This window comes from Xiphophorus maculatus, chromosome 3 (assembly GCF_002775205.1).
Source record: "Xiphophorus maculatus strain JP 163 A chromosome 3, X_maculatus-5.0-male, whole genome shotgun sequence".
Taxonomy (NCBI): Eukaryota; Metazoa; Chordata; class Actinopteri; order Cyprinodontiformes; family Poeciliidae; genus Xiphophorus; species Xiphophorus maculatus.
The window spans coordinates 14,828,449-14,848,078 of NC_036445.1; the positions used below are offsets into that span (position 1 = coordinate 14,828,449).

A 19,630-nucleotide genomic window follows, 5' to 3' on the forward strand; every position below is an offset into this window, starting at 1 on the left:
ATTTGTAAAGTTCTGACCTGCTGATATATATTTTAGTAGATTTTGATTTCTCTGAGGACTAGAAATGTGAACAAAATGCTAAAAATAGAACCAACAAAGTTGGTTCTATTTATATCATTGAGATGGTAAAATCCTCCTGGTCATCAGACAGAGGTGTTTATAGTTAAAAACCAACTAAATAAAATTAAAGCACAAGCTCCTTAGTCCTTCACAAAACAGAATATAGCTTACTGGTTTAAATATTTTTCTCCTTGCCTCAAACTAAAGATGTGCACCAGATAAGAGATATTTTTTTTATGTACATTCACCCATCCATTGTCTTATGTTTACCTGAGATCAGATCACTGAGTTAATAGTTCTAGGGGGGAAACCTAGGCATCCCTCTCTCAGGTGACACCTTCCAGCCCATCAAACATAGACACTTAAGTGAGGCATAATTGAGAATTTAATAATAAAAATTAAAACTTAGAAATTGTGGCACGAAAAGGAGCAAGGCACTTAACGAGGAAACAGGGCATAAAGATAGAGAATCCAGCACTGACCAAAGACAAATCAAGAACCTAAATAGCAGGGAAACAGGTGAAAGTGATGGCTAAGTACAGGTGAAGTCAATGGGCTTAATTACTCAGGCAGAGTGATAGACTAATCAGGAAACTAGCAGGGAACCTGAACTGAGAGAAAAAAGGAACAAAGACCAAAAGAAGAAACAGGCCTAAACAATCATCAGCAAACATAACACTAAGAAATGTGAGGGAGGGAGAAAGTAATGTGACAACATCTTTTAGAAAATAATGACAATAAGGAGAATACATCAAAGCTAAAGAACATAGAAAATAATCAGACATACAAAAGAAAACCAAAACACTAGAAGATGATGATGGTAATAATCTAATAAAACAACTTGATGACTTGATGCAATTAACTTGGTTTCTTTAGACGGGAGAAAAATTAGCTTTGAATATGCCTTAATACAACATTTGTTGTTAATCTGTGCTGAACAAACAAGTACATTAAAGGGAAAAGTCAGAACCATGTGATAAAGCTTTTGAATGCTGCATTCACAGGATAGCTGGTCAAATGCAAAATCCTCTTCCTGGATCCCAGACAATTTCTCAGTTCATTTCAAAACTTCTTTAACTCGTGAGTCAACCAATAATTAGGTTAATCCTGTTATTTCAAGTGATAAAAGTTTAAAGTTTCTAAAAAATAAAAGAAGTTAAGAGAAGAAAATAACTTCCAACTCCTGTTTTTTTGATGGGGGGTGGAGGTGTGACCCAGATGCCCTCTCTGACTTTTACCAGGTGTCCTCTTTGGCCTTTATCATGACTTATCCATGGCACGACCCCCCGCCGTGCCGGGGCCTCGCACCCTGCCATTTCCTCCCAAACACTGCAGGCACTGTATCATTTCCCTGTCACCAAATGACTGGCTAGCTGCTGCGGCGTGCTAATGAGAGGAAGAGAAGGCAGATGAGGAGAATCTGCAGGAAGACCGGCTCTTCATTTCCCTCTCCTGGAATACAATACAGAGAATCAATCTTCCATCCTCCATTTGTCTGTCTGGAGCCACTGGGGCTGCAGGGAGGAATTAAGAACAACACAACAGTTATTATCGTCGGAGAAATCTTATTGGAGAAAAAGGGCTGGTTTGATCTCCCCAACACCCCAAAAAACACCAGTGTGATGCAGGGCTGCAATTTGAATCGCATTTTCAATAATATGGCCTCTGTTAACCCCGATGACATTAGGATCATGAAGTTAGCAAATGGTTTATTCAAAGAAACTACAGAATAAATGTGAACCGTTTCTTTAAGAAGTTAATTTTCTAGTAGTATGATTAATTTTGGTCTATACAACAATTCTAAAATTTGACTTTTCTGAAATGAACAGTGTTTTAAGCATTTATTTCTAATAAAACAACAATCTGGAAATCTTCTCACTTTTCAATTAACCTCAATTAATTTGATAAGAACAAGATAGCATTTTTTGATAAGATCATTCTCTCTATGCACTGATTCAAACTTAAAGGTTTTATTTAGTTCTGAGTAGGTTAATCAGATGCAGACAGAGACGAGAAGACAGATAAAGGATGGGTAATCTAATGTGTTGCTTTCTCATACAAAGCTATCAGTTCCTTTCAATAGGTTTTTGCAACAGGCTTGGCTGAATGAATTACACTAGTCTGTTAGTATTCTGCCTCCGCAGTACAAAAGGTCAATGTCAAATGGACCTCATTTAAAAGTCAATAGCGGCCATGCACATCATCTCCTGGGAATTTGGTCCGGGATCCCTCCAGACAGCATTGTGTATCATTCAGTTAGCAGAGGGCAGCCAGAGAGCTTTTTTTAATCTTGACCTTCTAATAAAATATGCTGCTCATCCAAAATTACACGGTCTAATATAGAGACATAAGCTCCCGACAAATCCCAGTCACACTCGAGGGAGATGAGGAGCAGCGGTGGACGCAGACACAACAGGTTCAACACTGGCTGGACACTAATCTATACCTATGTAACTCCTAAAATAAATCAAAATAAAGCTATGAAACTAAATGTCAATGACTGTGTCAGTGAAACACATACATGATACTAATACTGCTTACATAATACATTTTGTAAAAAAAACAACAACAAAAAAATATATATATATATATAGAGAGAGATGTATAGAGAGAGAGAGTTTTTTTTTTTTAGCACATTTTTAAGATGCTCCCTCTGACCTAATGACTTTCTCACACAGACAAGAGCAAAGCAACTCCAGCTAGCACCCAGTGGGGTGGGGGCTCTTTAGTTCGGAGGTGAAAGGCCCACACATATGTGGAGCCGCGCTGCTTTGTGCGGTACACTGGACATTCAAAGGTGTTCCTGAGCTCCTGCTCCTCTGCAGGCACAGCTCTAACATACACCACTGGCATGGCTGGGGTCAGATCTCCAAGGAAGGCCTCAGAGATGATGCCTGATTCAATGTCCCAACGAGCCCCTAGGAGGACAGACATAGACATGTTCCTGCTCATCCCGGCATACTGTAGGTCTAGTAAAGTATAATAAAAACATAACTGAAGACAGTGGTGGATATTTTTGGTTTATTGATTCTGACCTTCCATAAAGAGTCCATGGATGTATGCTCCCTCTCTTGGAGGGTGTCCAAAGTCCTCTTTCATCTTCTTTGTTACATCAACAGTTAGAGTCATTTTGTCCAGGGGCCATTGATTCTTGCGAGCAATACTCTGCAGTACAGCTGAGAAAGCACATCTCCACATGTTATTTGTGTGAATTTTATAAAACATTTACTAGGTTTATGACCCCTAACCGCCTGCTACTATTCCCCTCCACTTTCAATTAGAAAAATAAACATTCTAGCTATTAAAATCATTGTTTAGGTTTCATGAACCCTAAATTCAAATAATTCAAACTTCTACTCTAAGGTAGTATGTATTTCACTTTTATTTTCTCAGACTTAATTTTTTCAACTACAACTCACACATCCACTTTCTTTTATTTAGCATGTATGTACTGTTTTCCTTCAACATGGTTGAGCTTAGGTTTTGAATCTCCTTCAGTTCAGGTCCTTCAGCAGCTACAAGGTAAATATGTTGTTAGTTAAAACTCACCAGTAAGGAAGGATTGTGGGTTGAAGAATCCTGACAGCCAAACAACTGCAGGCAAAACAAAGTCTTGAGTCCAACTGTCCAATTCATGACAGCTGGTCATTAGATCATTCAACCTACAAAAAGTAACAAATTGTTTTGTAGTAAAATCGTATAACCACTAGTGTCATTATACATATGACGGAACATTGTAGTTTAAAAGATTGAGATAAAAATATACCATTGTGCAAGTGTTTTAGTTGAGGGATAAGCCAGTCTAGTCCAAGAATCTGGAACTAAATCATTGAACAACGCAGACTGTAGTCTCTCCATACTGGAGGAGATGGTGAGTTCCCCCTGTGGAAAAGGGAAAGCCCTTTGCTAAAACATAAATATACAATTTATTTACAAACTGAAATGCTAGTGGGCAGTAAACTGTACCTTCAGGCCAGCATCCAGCTCACTGAGGGACTTCTTTATTTCTGCTACCAGAAGATTCATGCGTTCACACTCCTGGAAGCACACTAAGACATAGGGGCTTCGCTCTGTTGTCTTTCCCATCATCTCTGAAACATTATATTCCTCAGGAAGTTTCTCCAGGATGTCTTCAATTATGGCCATAATCTGTTAAATGAAAGCACACATTACACGGTGCCTTGCAAACCTACTTATACCTCTTGAACATTTCACCGACCAAGATATGGCCGTGAGACTGAAGTGATAAGATAATCAAAAGTACCCTCTCACTTAACTATTATGCACCATTCTATCTTAGCCTGTCATAAATAGAAATTCCCTAGATGTATGTGGTTGTATCATGACCAAAATGTAAAAAAGTGCAGAGGACATTATTACGTTTGCATGTATGCAATCTCCGCATTTTTTCATCAGAGCAAGTTTTGTGCTTCCTCACCTTCTCGTCTGTGCTCTCACCGGCTTCATCTGTTCTGAATGAGTCTTGGTGCTGCAGTTCCCACAGAGATCTGAACATGTTTTCTGAGGTGGCAGTAAGGCACTCCAGCTCGGCATTCGGATGGAGACCATACAACACAGGGTTCTCCGGGGGGAGGTTTTCATCGACATAAACATGGTAGCCTGCATAGTCTAAAACAGGAGGAGCCAGAAATCCTGGACACAGGAAGAGCTCTGCTTCAAACTATGAATTTGACAAAAAAGAAGAAAAGACAAGAGTTCAGAATCAAATTGTGTCTTTAGAACTTAACATAGAGTGGATTTACAAACTGGACTGGAAAAATCTAAAAACCTGCTTTGTTTTGAAAAAAGTGATCACTCAGTGGAGAAATAATGAATAAGGACTACCAAGTTAGTAAGTTTAGATTACAACTGCCAACTTGAAGCATGCAATGTGATTACAGGTATATTACAACTGAGACTCTAAGTGCAGTTCCGTTTCTTATCTCAAGAGGGCACTCTTTACTTGAACATCAATAGAAAGACATTTAAACTTTTTATACATTGGCACTGCTGAAATCAACATCACAAAGGTAAAAAAAAGAAATTCAAATGAGTTAGTTGAAATATTTGCACGTTCCACAGTTTAAAGTAGCAAAAAACTGTGATATTTTAAACAGTTTTGTGCAAACTGGAACACCTACGGCTACAGTACAAAAAAAAAAAAACTAAAACAAAACGGAAACCCCTGTTAGGTCCAGGGTTTTAAACATGAGATCTCTGGCTTTTAGAGGGAGGGAGGTAGATTCCATACAACAACCCTTCATTTACTTGAAAGAATTATTGTCTCAGGTCAACTCCTAGCTTACCATATTAGGATTTATGAATTCTTGCAGATATGTCTTGCAGAGTCTTCTATCCCAGACATCAGTGATGTGCCCTCCATACATGATCTCTCCGAACAGATAGCGCAAGTCCTCCCAAGGCACCTGCATGGACTTCAAAAGGAAAATTAAGAAAAAGGACATCAGAAGGTCCTCAAAGAAATAAAGAAAAACATCTTAAATATTCTCAGAACTGAAATACTTTGAACTTACTGCAAAAGCATTTATACATGCAGTCACGCTCTTTAGGGTGCATGGCTTTTGGGTCTACTTATTTTGAACACAGCAATGAACCATTCTTTTTCTTTTTTGGGTTGCTCTTTGTTTAGCATATAATGACATGGTGGAATCTGTGGCGTGTGCGGTTTTCTACGCTTTGACTTCACTTATGGGAGATTCAAATAAACTTAGAACCCGTCTAACCCCAGATCATTTATACATTAAAACCTTGTAATAGTACTTGCTTTTTACCATGACTGCATATATATTCTTTAGGTATTCCATTAAAATTTGAAGGGTCAACTACCCTATAATATCCTATCTAGGTACCTTTTGCGCACATGGGGAAATACAACAAAAAGATGTTTCTTTACACAAACTGATGCGCTGTATGACAGCATAGTCTCTGCCTCAGTGGGAGATTATGATCCCTGAGCGTGAAGGAGGAAGAACAGAACATGCAATTCATAACAAATTACAAAAGCTGTAGGTTCAGTATCATTTGTACCTGTATTGTTTTGCAAATTGCTTCCTTCATCAGCTCTAATTGCAGTGATCACTTATGTAGCGTTGTGAACTGTCACATTGGCTGCGTGTAATTACATTTAGGATAACGCTTCATTGCCCTCCTAATGAATCCTCTGTATACGCACATACAGGTTAGTGTTTGGTTAACGTAATGAAGGACATTCGTTTTTGGAGGGCAGAATACCTCGGAGATGTAATTGGTTATGACCGGAGTAATGGGAGTTCTAAGAGAAATGCATTAGGAGTTGTGAGGGGCGCAAATCTGAAAGAATGGATTTTTTTGTCTTTGTGAAATAAAGCTAAATTATAGGTTGTGGGTTTGAAAAAAAAGACAGTAATGAGCATTTTTTACAAATACCACTGCAACAAAAGACTTTAAAGAAATAATTGGAGATGCTTCAGAGTAATTCAGCATCCTTGTCTGACTTTATTGTCGATAATAATACCATTATCTCTCTAAATTTGATCATTTAGGTAGTTGTAAAAACACATTAAAAGTTTTATTTAAAAAACTAACAGAAAGAAATGAAAAAAATATTTTATTAGAGAATAATAAATACCTTTGAGTTGCCCTCCAGGTAGTTATATAAAATATGGGCAGAGATGGTGAGGTCTCCTGTGCTGAAGGGGTAGTTGTGGTTCCACCCTTGCGAGCCAAATTTTCTGCGCTCTGTTATGCAGGCATGGAAGAAACAGAGGGAGAACAACATGGAGTTGAACTCTTGCTCTCTAGAGCACATATCCAAGGTGTCCTGAGAAAGAAAAAACCCCCCCAGAAAAATAGATGTCAGGGAATGCATGTCAAAACACACCTGACTGTAAAAGTATTTTCAGCTCACCTGGCTGAAGTTGTTGAGGGCAGTGTGTAAACTGGGATTCATGCCAGATGGGGGTTCGTTTGTGATTTTGATGGCGTTCTCCAGCATGCCTCTGGGGATCACATGCTGCGTGGGGTTCTGTGCTGGTTCTGCAGTGATGAAGACCCGGTAGCTGGGATGTCCATCCGCTGCCATTGTCTCCAGGAGAGCATCTAGCAAAGGCAGCCAGCGGACCACAAGGTGTACATTCTGAACAAAAAAATTATTAAGAGGTTTTATTGCTAAAATTTACATTTTGTTAGGTCAAATTAGTTAGAAAAAGATTTTTCTTCACTCTAGACTTGTTTAAAAGCCCTCACCAGTTCTCTTAGTTCACAGCTTCTCTCTAAAGTAGCCATTTGTGGAGCTGATCTAGCCAATTAGGGATTTTATTGAACCAAATTGAGTTTATTTCCCTTGTTCCGGGGATGAGATGATATCATTAGTGGCACAAGGAGGCTCAGAGTGCAGTCTGGTGTCGCTACAGTTTCTGGTGCAAAGAGTAAAAGGAACTTGTACCTGTAAAATGACCCAATGTCCCTGTTTAGAGGCATTCCTGAGAACCCTCTCTGCTACCTCCTCCTGCCCCTGTCCCAGAGACACATTGTGTAAAGTTCCCCGGTCAATGAAAAATCCCAGCTTTAAACCTGCATTTAAAAAAAAAATATATACATATTTTACAGTGTACGTCTAAATTAAAAAGGATACGCAAGTAACAAATAAAAAGTGTGGTACCTAGTGTCTCAACATCTCTTAGTGGATCCATTCCAGGTGAGAGAATGAAGAACATGGACGTTGAAGGAGTGCTATCCTCAAATAATTTTTCAAATTCCAGCCTATTGCTCTCTGCATATTTAGTTCCCATGCGTTCTTCAACAAATTTCCTATGAGAAAACATTAAGAGATGAATGCCAGTACACAGACATTGAAAATACATGTCCGCATTGCTTTGCAAAATTATTCATAACCCTTAAACGTTTTCAGTTTTCAAGTGTTTGAGAATGTCTGTTCGATAAAAGTTTATTTGTACACTTTTATAGACTAAAAGTGCTGTCCATTCTTTGGAAAAAAAAAAACAGCTGACGCTCTTATGGGAGAGTGAACATTTTTAAACATTAATCAAATCGTGCCACACATTTTCCATTTGATTTAGGTCTTAATATTAATTAGGACATTTTAACACTTAACTTACTTTGATTAAAATCACTACATTGTGTCTTTGGCTGTGCATTGAGAGTTGTTATCCTGCTGGGATGTTTTTATGCTTAGAACGAGTCACAAACAAGTGAACTGTAAATTAAATTTGAAGGTAATTTCAGTTACCTTCAGTCTGAAGGTAACTGAAATTACTGTAGTTTATCAGAGTAAAGCGTAAAAGGTAAAGATAATTTTATTTATATAGCACATTTTCAGCAACAAGGCAATACAAAGTGCTTAAAGAACTAAAGCATATGCATGCCACGCTTTTAAGATTTTTAAGCATTTGGAACTGTTGCATAATTTTTGTTCCATCACACAATTTTTGGTCTGTCACATAAAACTACATTTAAATTCACTGAAATTTTCACTTGTAACATAAAAACATGAAAACGTTTCAGCAGTATCAATGTTTTTCCAAGTACGGTTGTTTAATTTTGGTTAGTTATTTACTTCACTGCATAGGTTAGCCTATCAGGTCTGAGTGCTCTCAGGATGATGAGCTTCTGAAGGGAGCTCTTATTCTTCCAGTCCAGAGGAAGCTTTTCATTCTCAGGACAACTGGATTCAACAATCTTCTTCCAGCGTTTTGCTGAGTTTTCCACATCTTTGTCAAGTCCACCGAATTCCTCCATTGTAGAAATTGTCTATATCAAAGTACATGACATATTCACCTCACTCTGCAGTGCAGCACAGCATTTAGAGAAATGTGGCTCACAAAACGCAATTATTGTACCGTACCTTAATGGCCCCCCAGCTATGTGGAGAGAGGAACGACACAGCACTGAAGTTTGTAGTTTGCACAGGGAAATGAAGCAGGAACTCAAATTCCTGGGGATCAATCAAACCCTGAGAGAGGAGAATCTAAGGGGAGAACCAGTTTTAATAGTCAGATTTACAATATAAGTGACTCTGATATGTTTTTAGTAATTAACAAACATTAAAGAAATTCTCAAACGTTCTTAACTTTACAAACTGAATAAGTGTCAGTAAACGTGAAAAAGCCAAGTGAAGGACAGCCTTCAAAGTCGGACAATTCCTACGAAGAAAACAGTTGCCGCGGAGACAGATAATTGCATTATGTTATAAGATCCAACCCCCTGTCAGAACCAACTCTCTGAACAGCAGCCAGAGAGCAAAGTGTGAGAGATAATCAATAGCCACGTATGGTATTGCTGACTGCTTTTAATTGAAGTTAATGTGGGGGCAGAAAAGTACTTTGATTGATGAGAGTGACAGCAGGCCCCACCTTTGAGGGTGGACCTCGGTCCCTCACCTGGAAGGCAGTGTGTGACAAGAAGGTTAACTTGTCTCTCTCAAACAGGCCCTGGCTGGTATACAGGAATACAGAATAGGTGATGGCCTCAGTGAGGATGCGCACCCTGGTCCTTACATCCTCATCCCATTGTGCATGCTCCATTGCTTTGTTAAACACCAGGTTAAAGCCCTGGAATAAAACCAAAGAAAACAAAATTATCATTAGCTATGGTCACTCAGATAATTAAATGCTTGAACTTTTTCAGGTTGCCCATTACACCACAAACTTCACCAATTTCATTAAGGTTTTTGTGATAATCCAATACAAAGCACCAAAGAAGCAACAAAGGAAAAAGAAATTGAAAAAAGGAAACTGGTTTTCAAAATTTTTATTGTAAATACAAGTCTTTAAAGTGTGATGTGCATTTCTGTCTACCTCAAATGATTCAATGTTTGGTGTAACACCCTTTTTACTGCTACTACAGCTAGCAGGTTTTGGAGATGGTTTGTCTCTACTATCTTTGCACAGCTAAAGACTGAATTCCTGACAAATTTTCTTGCCAAAATAGCTCAAGCTCAGTAAAATTGGATGGAAAGTATAAGTACACCTTATTATTAAGTTTTCCACAAATGTTGAATTGGATTTGGATTTTAATTTGACAAGTTTTCATATTTCAGACGTGTCCCCTACATGGTTTGTGGTAAACTACAAAAGACCAACAGATGGTAGCTCATGAATGTAAAATGGAGAAAAAAAAACAGATTTTAAGTATTGAATTTACATTTTTGCAACTGTAGATGCAGTAAAATGTGGACTGAAAATATATAAATTCAAGTGGAATGAAGAAAAAGTGTGTGTCAGTCTATCACATAACATTCTTTTGAAATACATGGATTCAGTGGGTAAATGTGACATGATATGAACAATTTCAAATTGACATAAATACTTTTGCAATGCACAGTTAAATTAAATTAAAAAAGTTTTTTTTGATGAAAAATTCAAGGTTTCATCCAGACTAAAAGAGAAAAGACAACATAAAGAAAAGCTGAAAATTGGTCAAGAGAAAAAAAAGAGAGGTTCCTCTGAGAGCACTCCAGGGGTGAAAGTTTCACCTTGAGAGAAAACTGGTACATGGGGTTAATCTTGCTGAGGTCATTGATGATAAAAAAGAGGAGTGCCGCTCTCTCAGCTGCTGGGCGGTATAGTTCTCGAGCCTCGTTGATCTTTGTCTCGTTCTCTCTGGCCTCCACCACCTGTGAGTTCCAATTGCAAAAAATGAGCTATTAGGCTCTCAGTCATGCTCCAAAACCCTCTCATTACACATATGCCTAAAGACACATCATTTACAGCTAATGCAATAAAATGAGCCACTTGCTGTAGTATGACATTTAATATTACCTAAGCAACCAAAGAAAAAAAATGCCACCAGAACCATTTTTGTGTAAGAACTTTACCTTGGATTGAATGTGAGTTGCCATGTGCTTGGTGTTTTCAAGTTGCTCTACCAAAGAATTGTCACTCAGAAAATTACCATCGGCTGCAGACAAATGACTCAGTAGGTCATCTTCAAACTTCTTGAGCTCAATTTTGAAGTGGTTTTGTTGCATGGTGAGCTCCATCTTGGTAGATAAAATTTCAATTTCAAAGTTGTTTTTGTAAACTAAAAACTTTCACGAAGACATAAAAAATGCTTCAGATCACCAACATCTAACCAGGTTTACCTTTAGATTTTCCAGGTCAGGTCTCTCACTGGAGACTACCTGTCCTAGCAGCTGGTCCCCCAGGCCCTGAGGCGTCACCGTGAAGTTAATGAGGGTGGTCTCGGCCTGGAGCTCAGGAGGGAAGTGTGGATTGGCCAGCTTGGTGTGCAGAATGAGTTGAAAGTTCTTGTTGTACTCACATTCCTTGTCCCCAATAAGAATACACCTAAATAACAGAAAAATGAAAAAGATTGTCTAGATGTTTGTGATATTGTGCTTAGTAAATTAAATGTACAAACTGAATAGAATGAAACATACAAAAATAACTGCTTTAATAAGTGATGTAAAAACATACAGTGATGTAGATTGTCTGATGTTGGCCTAATGTCAGTCAAAAATAACATAACAAGCAAATACACTCTGAATGTCATTTTGAGAAATCCCAAAACACACCATTACTGTCAAATTTTGAAGACTGGAACAATACATTTTGATTCTACTATACTATATTAAATTGTTTATGGCTTAGCCCCACCCCAGACTGCAAGAACATGTAGACAAACAAATTAACCCAAGCAAGCAATACAGTATTTTCAACACTTTTGTTGGTTTCAAGGTCACCTTAAGTTGGAAGAATTTGTAGGTTTTCCAACAATACAGCTTAAATCTCACTTTATCTTATTCTTGTTAACCCAATAATGTACATCACTTAATCTTGTCTTATAAACTGATCCAACTGACAAAAATAAACTAAATTAAATAATAATTACACAAAACCAAATTGCTTCAAACTCATAGCATTGATGGCCCTCTAAACTAAGCCAATTTTAGCCTTATGCTTTCATGGCCTGCCAGTCCAAAATGATACCAGTTTTGTTTGCATTATGTGCAAACATCCTTGCACAAGTACAAGATATGATAACAACACCAGCCAATGCTTATCTACTCTTGTGTTTCAATTAAATTAGCAGTTGCTTGACGAACCTGGTGGCTTTTCATTTATCTCTAATTGCCCCTTGGATGTCAGGCAAGGCCCCAATTTTTATGGCAAAAGATCCTCATGGTGTAGATATGGTTCAACTCTATATCTTCACAAGCCAGAATTAATGTACTATTGATAGAACCATTACTCCACCAAATTAAAGTCCTTGCTGATGGATTGGCTTGTAGTCTTCCGTCAGCCATGAAAGGAATAATTAGTATTCATTACTTCACACTCTACAACATTCCAATTATTAATGAACTTCAGCTGTGGAGCACTACCAGATCCATCATGGCTGACCCAGCAGGTTGTATTAATCATCGACAGAAACAAGTGTGCGGGTCATCTACAAGGAATAAACTTATTATCAGATTTAGTATGATAAATTGTTACGTCTGGACGGACAAGACTTCAAAAAAAGCTTAATGAATAACCACCAAAAAAACCTCAATATTAATGCTTAGGCATGGAAGAGCAAGAAGGTGTAAGCATTTCAGAGAAGCAGAACATCATTATGTGGTATTTTCTATTCATGCTGTGGTTGTCGACACTATTGAATTCATTGTATTTCAGGAGAAGGGATAACTGTTGTACTTCTCCAGCAACAGTTTCAGCCTAACTTAAATTTGTGATGACAAACCACAGCATTAGGAGATGCTTTTGAAGTCAGATTTGAACTCACATGGTTATTCTGCAAATTAATTTGGAACAAAACCCTTTTGGGATAGTTTGAAGCTATATGTAATAATAAATGTAATCCTAAATAATAAACTCAACCCACTTTTGTTCTACTGGTCTTAATTTTAAGTCTGCCAAATTTCTTATGAGCCGTGTGGCTCCAGTTTATAAGGGTAATTGTTACAATCTGGCCTATTTTCAAGCACACAATGGTCTATGGATTTAACAAATCAAGCTAACCAAAGTTTTTGTGACCATCTAAAACTCCTTTCACAAACACTTGAAGGCAGGATTAAGGAACTTTTTCACTAACTATTGGACTCGCCAAAGTAGGCCATATTGGCAAATTTATAAAGGGGTGAACAGGTTTCATGGGGTGAGGGACTTATGTTGTGATAACTTAGGGTTTGTACGAGCAGCCAGAACCAGTCTTTAAAACTGCAGGTTTTATGAGTATTGCTGACGTCGATGCTTTAAAACAGCCTTTGTTGTCCGCCACGCCTGGCCGTATTTTTAGTATGCAAATGCCTAATCCTAAATTACTTTGATTGGTGTACAGAATTTCATTTTCAATATCCCTAGAAGAATGCTCATGAAGTGTACCTATACCTGAAGAAAAATTATATATGAGGACTCATTAGAGTGCTAACATATTCATAAGGAGATTACTGAAAGAATTCAGCAAAATGCCAGATGATGGAAGGCTACTGATTCTAGTCTGTTACAATGAAGCTTTTTGTGAGAAACATAAGACCTCATACATAACCATATTGATCCTCAATTCAGCGTTTACCCTGAAGCTCATGTATTCAATATTCATCACACCTAAAAGAATGTAAACACACAAATATACATCTATCACCCACCTTGAGGGGTTCGATCAATAGCTTGACCTCAGGGGTTCAGAACACAAGCCGCAAATTCATTTATAATCTAAAGGGGGGCCATAATAATGCATTTAGTCATGTCTCACTGATGTTTTCTAGTCCTATTGTTTCAACTTTCTCGTATATTGACTTATTAAATGCACTGATTTCACTTTCTGTATCTCTAATGTTTCCCAGGACTGAAATGTTTCAGCACTAACCTTTCTCTTTTAATGGTTCTTTTTCCCAGAAGATTCTCCAGGACTGGGTCTACCTTTTCTGGGAGATTCTCTATCAGGATGGTTTCCCCACAGACAAGAGCTTGTTCAATAACTTCTATATACCTGCACCACAATAGAAAATCAAAAGTGACATGAATGTATAATATACTGTATTTTATATACTGTAAATTTTTTCCTGATTTTATTTATTTTTTCTTACCCTTTCTGTCCCAGTCGCACCATCCTGAGTTCTGGTTTCAGTCGGTTTCTGATCCACTTGATGGCCTGCTGCTGTGGATCAATGATGAGTGGCCAACGCTCACTGGTGGTCAGGATGGCTGCATTTTCAGTAGACATTCTATCATTTGGCAAGCCCTGGTTGTGCCAGGCTGCCACAGTGGCATCATCTGTAAGCATGAGGATCGGATCCAGGCCGTCTGTCAGGGGCACAGAGACCTGGAACAAAATCAGGGGATTGAGGTCACTTTGGTGGACTCTACTTCACAGTGCTGGAGTTGTTTACAAAGCAAATATGTATCTTCACAAACAACTGTAAAATTATATATATTGTATATATGAATCTGATTTTACCTTCTGTGACTGAAGGAAAGGTACCCAAGAATTTCTGAAAAGCTCCACACGATACTGGCTCGTAAAATAACCCAAATATGAAATGAACGCTGAGGCGAGGAGAACGTCACCACAGAGAGTTTTTTGCTGTTTCTTGTACTGGATAATCGCTTGGGACCAGCGTTCCTTTTCTTCCTGTATGAGGTAAAAGAGATAGTTTAGAATTTTTGAAGTGGGGTTCTGTTAGGAGGACATAAGCAACTAATATCTAAAGTGTACTAGATAACTTTCTTAAAGTCTCCCTATGACTCCAGATCAGTTAAACCTTGAGGCTGAAGCTAAACACTAGCCTGAGAAGGACCAAAATGTAAGCAAACTTCTACACCTTATAAAAGATGTTAAACTCCAGTCCTCAAGGGCCTGTGTCCTGCAACGTTTTGCAGAGAGTCATATGCAGAGATCTTTGTGTCATCACACCTGTGTCCACTAATTAGATCATTATTCTGTAAAAGTGGACTTTATGAGAAGATAATCCAGTCATTTATTAAGGTATGTTGGACTTGGGACACATCGAATAGTTATAGGACATCAGCCTTCAAGATGTATTCTAAACCACTAATGTGGTTTCTAAAATGTCATAGAGGGTTATGCAAAAATCATTTTGTAAACCTATAAGCCATTGTCACATTTGCTCTGGGAAGGTGCTTGAATGGAAAAATAATTATTTTGTCAGAAAATTTAGGTCAGATATGTCACCCCACATGTCTATTATTTTAATCTGTGATGTGCATGTTATGTTAATGACTTGTTACAAACTCTTTTTTTTCCCTCTTTGGTAGTTAACCTCAGTAGAAACACAACTCACTTCCATTCAATGGTCTTCAACTTACATTCCAAGTGTAATCATCAGTTCTGGTACAAATACAATCCTGGTGCAATGTAAACGAAGGTTTAAAATGTACTAAAGTAGAACTTCATCAGCCGTTATGTCACTTTCCTTTCTATTTGATTGGTGGTGTGTTATATGAAGGAGGATATGTACTTCAGTCTTGGCCCCTACTGGATTCCAGGGGTCTGCCACCTGCGGCTCTGGAGCCACACACCAGTCTTCCTTGACTATTCATGATTTCTATTAAATACTGTAGTACTGTGTTTCACAATACAAATGCAATCTAACAGAACGACTATATTTTGCAGTTTTCATAGGTGTGTTGATGCAATATTTGCATATTTTCATATCAGACTAATATAACAATGAATATGTTATTGCCTTTCAGTCTCACTTAAAAAATTGTGAACTGCAGCATGACTTTGAAACTCTTTCAATGTTTGTATATAAAAATTTAAAGTGGAAAAAACAGCAGCACTTGACTTTATCTGTTGCAAACTAAGAAGATTTCAGAATGCATCCAGAATTGAATGCATCAAACTGCAACTCTCTGAATAATATCTTACAAATTTTGTGGCGATTCTCTCTGCATCAATTCAGCATTTATTTAAACCTTCAATACTGTGACTGTGATGGCCTGCAGCAATAAATCAAGCATGGCATTTTCTTACAAGGGGCTGTGGATTTAGAATATGTCACATAATAAATTCTCAGACAGTTAAAAATCACTATAATTTTACTCTAATGTATTATGGATCGCCTGTAATATCACTCAGTCTGTGGTGAGACATTGTTAATTTCCAACAGCTGTTGAGGCTTTGAGGTAAGTTAATGATTAAATATAGACGGTCTGATTTATTAGTCTGAACACTATTGCTTCCAGGTCAATGCAATAAAGACAAAACATTTATCTTGATATGCTTAAAAGCCAAGATGTTCCATGCAAACAACATTTATTCTGTGGAATAAGAAAGTCGAACTTGTAAAATGGCCACTAAAATCACCATCCGTTATTTCACATCAACACAAAGGTTTTCAGAAAAAGAACATGAACAGAAAAAGTAAAGATTTATATTTAATTTATATAATGTGTAGAGACACAGCTTACAACTTCCTATTCACAGTTTATCACAACAAATCTGTGGAATACATTTTCTGTCCACACAAAATCTGTTCAATGTTCAGAAAAAGGGTTATTTGTTTAGCCTTTCAGCCATTTCTCCCCCATTCTTCATTTTGGAAAATGCTCAAATAGCCGGTTGCCTGGTTCAACCATGCGTTTTCTCTGGACCACCCACTAACTATCTCACATGTCCACAGTATGCTGCTGCACCAGGCTGTAAGATCTTCCTCTGCCTGTTCTGCTCATGCAACTGTCAAGGTTTCCTGCCAGGACATCACAACTTTCAGTCCAGATTACTAATGCAATTTGATTACCAGCATGTCCCCCAGTCAAATCTCAGTTAATCTGATGCCAGTTTTAGGTTCAATAGCATGACCAAACTCCTAAGCGTCACATTGTTTACCGTTAGGCCTTTGACGAGTCGGTTGGCCAGCTCTACGGTCTGGGTGGTTTGTGTCACCTCCTCCTGACAACTGATTTTCTCAGTTGTAGCTCTTTCAAACTGAGCTGTTAGACTTTGGAGGTTGGCATCAAGATCCTAGGGGGAAAAAAGCAAATCCTGCACATGAGATACTACTTACAAGTACTTTTGTACTAATCTGCATTTCCATAAAAATAAAGAGATGATCAGCCACAAAAAGGTCATTGATGTAGAAGCATAAAATGGTGGGCAGTCTAACGGTATGAAGGTTTGCTGCTGCAACTTCTTAACATTTTGACATGTGAATCTAAGCTTATCATTTAGCTGGTACATGACTTTCATTACTAAAATTAAGCTTTTGATGATATTCCTATTCAATGAGAAGTGCTTGTAATTAAGTAGGTCAAAAACACTCACTGCCAGTTTTTTTTGAAGTACCAACAGTTTGGCTGTTTCCATTTCCAGCTCTGAATTAGCTTGTGATAATGCAGAGCGTTTTGGGATAACCTCACAATAAATCTAAACAGAAAAAAAAAATATTCCAGAATGATGCTTCCAACTTAATATTTTTAAAATATTCTAAGGCCATATCAAACCTCATAGTATCTGACAATATTAATAGTCCAAGCGCAAAGTCCAGCTGCAGCTGTAGATTTGGTCCAAACTAGATCAGGGTGGAAGTCTGGCTTTCTCAAATACTGTTGCTTCACCACAGTCAGGCAGGACTCAGGAATGTGTTCTTTGTCATATGACACCAGGGCATGTAGAAAATCATCCACCTGATGAATAAAAAAGGAGAATTAAATCAGTTTCCAAAGTTTAATGTAGAGATTGGAGAAACGACACGTGTTTGTTTATAAAATGTTAACACAACATTTTAATCGGCAAAAGGTCAGTCAAACCATGTTGTTCATTTATGTGTCCACCAGCTTACCATGTGTGTAATGTTTGTGTGTCTATAATTAATTTTTAATCACACTTGCAGAAACTGTAGTCATGTGCAGAGAAGCAGTTAAACACACTAGTTCCACTAGTGGGTGTGTAAGCGTTATAATAGAGCCATCGAGCTACAATGTGAGCTTTGGAGAGCTGTTGGGCTGCACCTGGGTCAAGGACCTTTTATGAATTAGACCGACATTAATCAGGATGATGCGATTGAAATTGTCACTGCATAACCTTGCCCATGAAGGCCCGCGCCGCCTTCCAGCTCCGATCCTTAGGTACGCGGCCATGAGGGGCCAGCAAGACCATGACAGCGGCTGCAACATTGGTTACTGCTACTGGAGGGTTTGGAAAGGCCTTCAGCTCAGTAAGATTAACCTACAAAAACAAATGACTGATACTCAAAAATCTGTTAAAAAAATAATAAAATATTCTATTGTATTTTAAGTACTGAGGATGTGGTGGAACCTTATTGAGGGTGTTTAGAGCTTCCACTGCAGCTGTCAGTGAGGGCTCTGCTTTAGCGAGGTCATTTTCACAATCCTTCCGTTTGACAGCAATTTCTGCCTGCATGACAGCAACCTGTGCAAAAGTAATCATTACAACTAAATGATAACATGTATGTATGGTGAATAGAATATGTGATGCCAAAAAAGTGCAAAAACCAGCACATAAGAGGTTCTCTAACCTTTTGTGCTTCCACATCTGCTGCCTCTCTCTTCTTGCTAACTTTCTCTGTTTGCAACCCAATTTTTGTTAAAAGGGCTCCAATATTTTCATTTTTTAATGTAAGCTGAGACTCTTGCGATGCCAATTTTGCTTTCAGATTATCAACCTAAAATCAAAAACAAATGACATGTATGAGAGTAAAAAAATAAAGCGATATTGCTTTTTAAATGCCGAAATGAGCCAATGAGAGGACAAGTTGAAGAGACCAGACCTGTGCAGCAGTGCTTTGGAGTTTCTGAAGGCCATTGTCAAGTCGGTTCATTTTGTGCTGAAGCTGAGCCCGGCTTTTCTCCAGAAGGTTTCTGTACAAGGTGATTTGCTGGAGAAAGCTCTTGGGGGTGGTGTAATTGTACCTCTTCTCATTTCGCAGGTATTTTTCACTTGCCTGGTTGACACTGTTGTGAACGTAGGCCATGAAAAGACTGATGGATTCCTGGACAGCAGGCTATAAAAATAAGTGGGGTTGAGGGGAGAACGGGGTGAGCTGGATTAAGTGGGGTTTAACATCCCCAACCTGATGGGCACTGAAATATTATCTTCATAAACTTTGAATTCATCTACAAGTTCTGCCATCTTACTTGGCTGGCCCTGACTTACTCAATCTGAAATTTAGGTGCAGCCAGCAGGAATGATTGGGCTTTGAGACCTCTGTGAAAATAATGTGTTTAAAGCCCTGACATGCTGCTTGTAAAACATGCACACTGTTTACATTATATCTGCTCCCCTCCAACTTTCTAAACAGCTGTGGTACCACATTTCAACTATGTATTCATGATACACATCCCCTATTAATCACACAGTTAGCAATCAATTAAAGCTAAAACAAATGAGCAGAGAATATGAAGATCAAACCTAACCATAACTCACAAAAAGCCATTGTTAATGATCATAGATCTGTGAGATGAGAAAATCATTATTAATTAAGATCTGACATAATGCGTTTTGATAAAGCATGGTGGGTTGCTTTAAGATGCGAAGCAAGCTCATTGATTGGCCTCGTATAACAAATATTATGTATTTCTAACTTTTAATAAATGACTACTACATTTCTTAGACTCCTGTCTCCTAA

At 38.1% G+C, this 19,630-nt stretch overlaps 1 protein-coding gene across 1 annotated transcript in view; it reads right to left on the reverse strand.

The window, feature by feature from the left end:
• Window positions 1-39: 39 nt before the first annotated feature.
• LOC102221507 (dynein heavy chain 11, axonemal-like) overlaps window positions 40-19,630 on the reverse strand; it is a 47,248-nt gene continuing 27,657 nt past the window's right edge. Inside the window, exons 56-83 of the mRNA XM_023330573.1 lie at window positions 18,773-19,006; window positions 18,521-18,667; window positions 18,301-18,414; window positions 18,067-18,210; window positions 17,487-17,669; window positions 17,308-17,409; window positions 16,873-17,007; window positions 14,479-14,652; window positions 14,108-14,343; window positions 13,888-14,010; window positions 11,162-11,366; window positions 10,895-11,059; window positions 10,553-10,693; window positions 9,459-9,629; window positions 8,924-9,046; window positions 8,636-8,829; window positions 7,721-7,869; window positions 7,505-7,632; window positions 6,968-7,195; window positions 6,689-6,880; window positions 5,367-5,495; window positions 4,499-4,741; window positions 4,027-4,209; window positions 3,827-3,942; window positions 3,610-3,722; window positions 3,096-3,236; window positions 2,719-2,978; window positions 40-1,574 (exon numbers count right to left, since the gene is read on the reverse strand). Coding sequence (XP_023186341.1) covers window positions 2,731-2,978; window positions 3,096-3,236; window positions 3,610-3,722; window positions 3,827-3,942; window positions 4,027-4,209; window positions 4,499-4,741; window positions 5,367-5,495; window positions 6,689-6,880; window positions 6,968-7,195; window positions 7,505-7,632; window positions 7,721-7,869; window positions 8,636-8,829; window positions 8,924-9,046; window positions 9,459-9,629; window positions 10,553-10,693; window positions 10,895-11,059; window positions 11,162-11,366; window positions 13,888-14,010; window positions 14,108-14,343; window positions 14,479-14,652; window positions 16,873-17,007; window positions 17,308-17,409; window positions 17,487-17,669; window positions 18,067-18,210; window positions 18,301-18,414; window positions 18,521-18,667; window positions 18,773-19,006 — 4,461 coding nt within the window. The 3' untranslated portion in view covers window positions 40-1,574; window positions 2,719-2,730. The remainder of the gene's footprint in view (window positions 1,575-2,718; window positions 2,979-3,095; window positions 3,237-3,609; window positions 3,723-3,826; window positions 3,943-4,026; window positions 4,210-4,498; window positions 4,742-5,366; window positions 5,496-6,688; window positions 6,881-6,967; window positions 7,196-7,504; window positions 7,633-7,720; window positions 7,870-8,635; window positions 8,830-8,923; window positions 9,047-9,458; window positions 9,630-10,552; window positions 10,694-10,894; window positions 11,060-11,161; window positions 11,367-13,887; window positions 14,011-14,107; window positions 14,344-14,478; window positions 14,653-16,872; window positions 17,008-17,307; window positions 17,410-17,486; window positions 17,670-18,066; window positions 18,211-18,300; window positions 18,415-18,520; window positions 18,668-18,772; window positions 19,007-19,630) is intronic.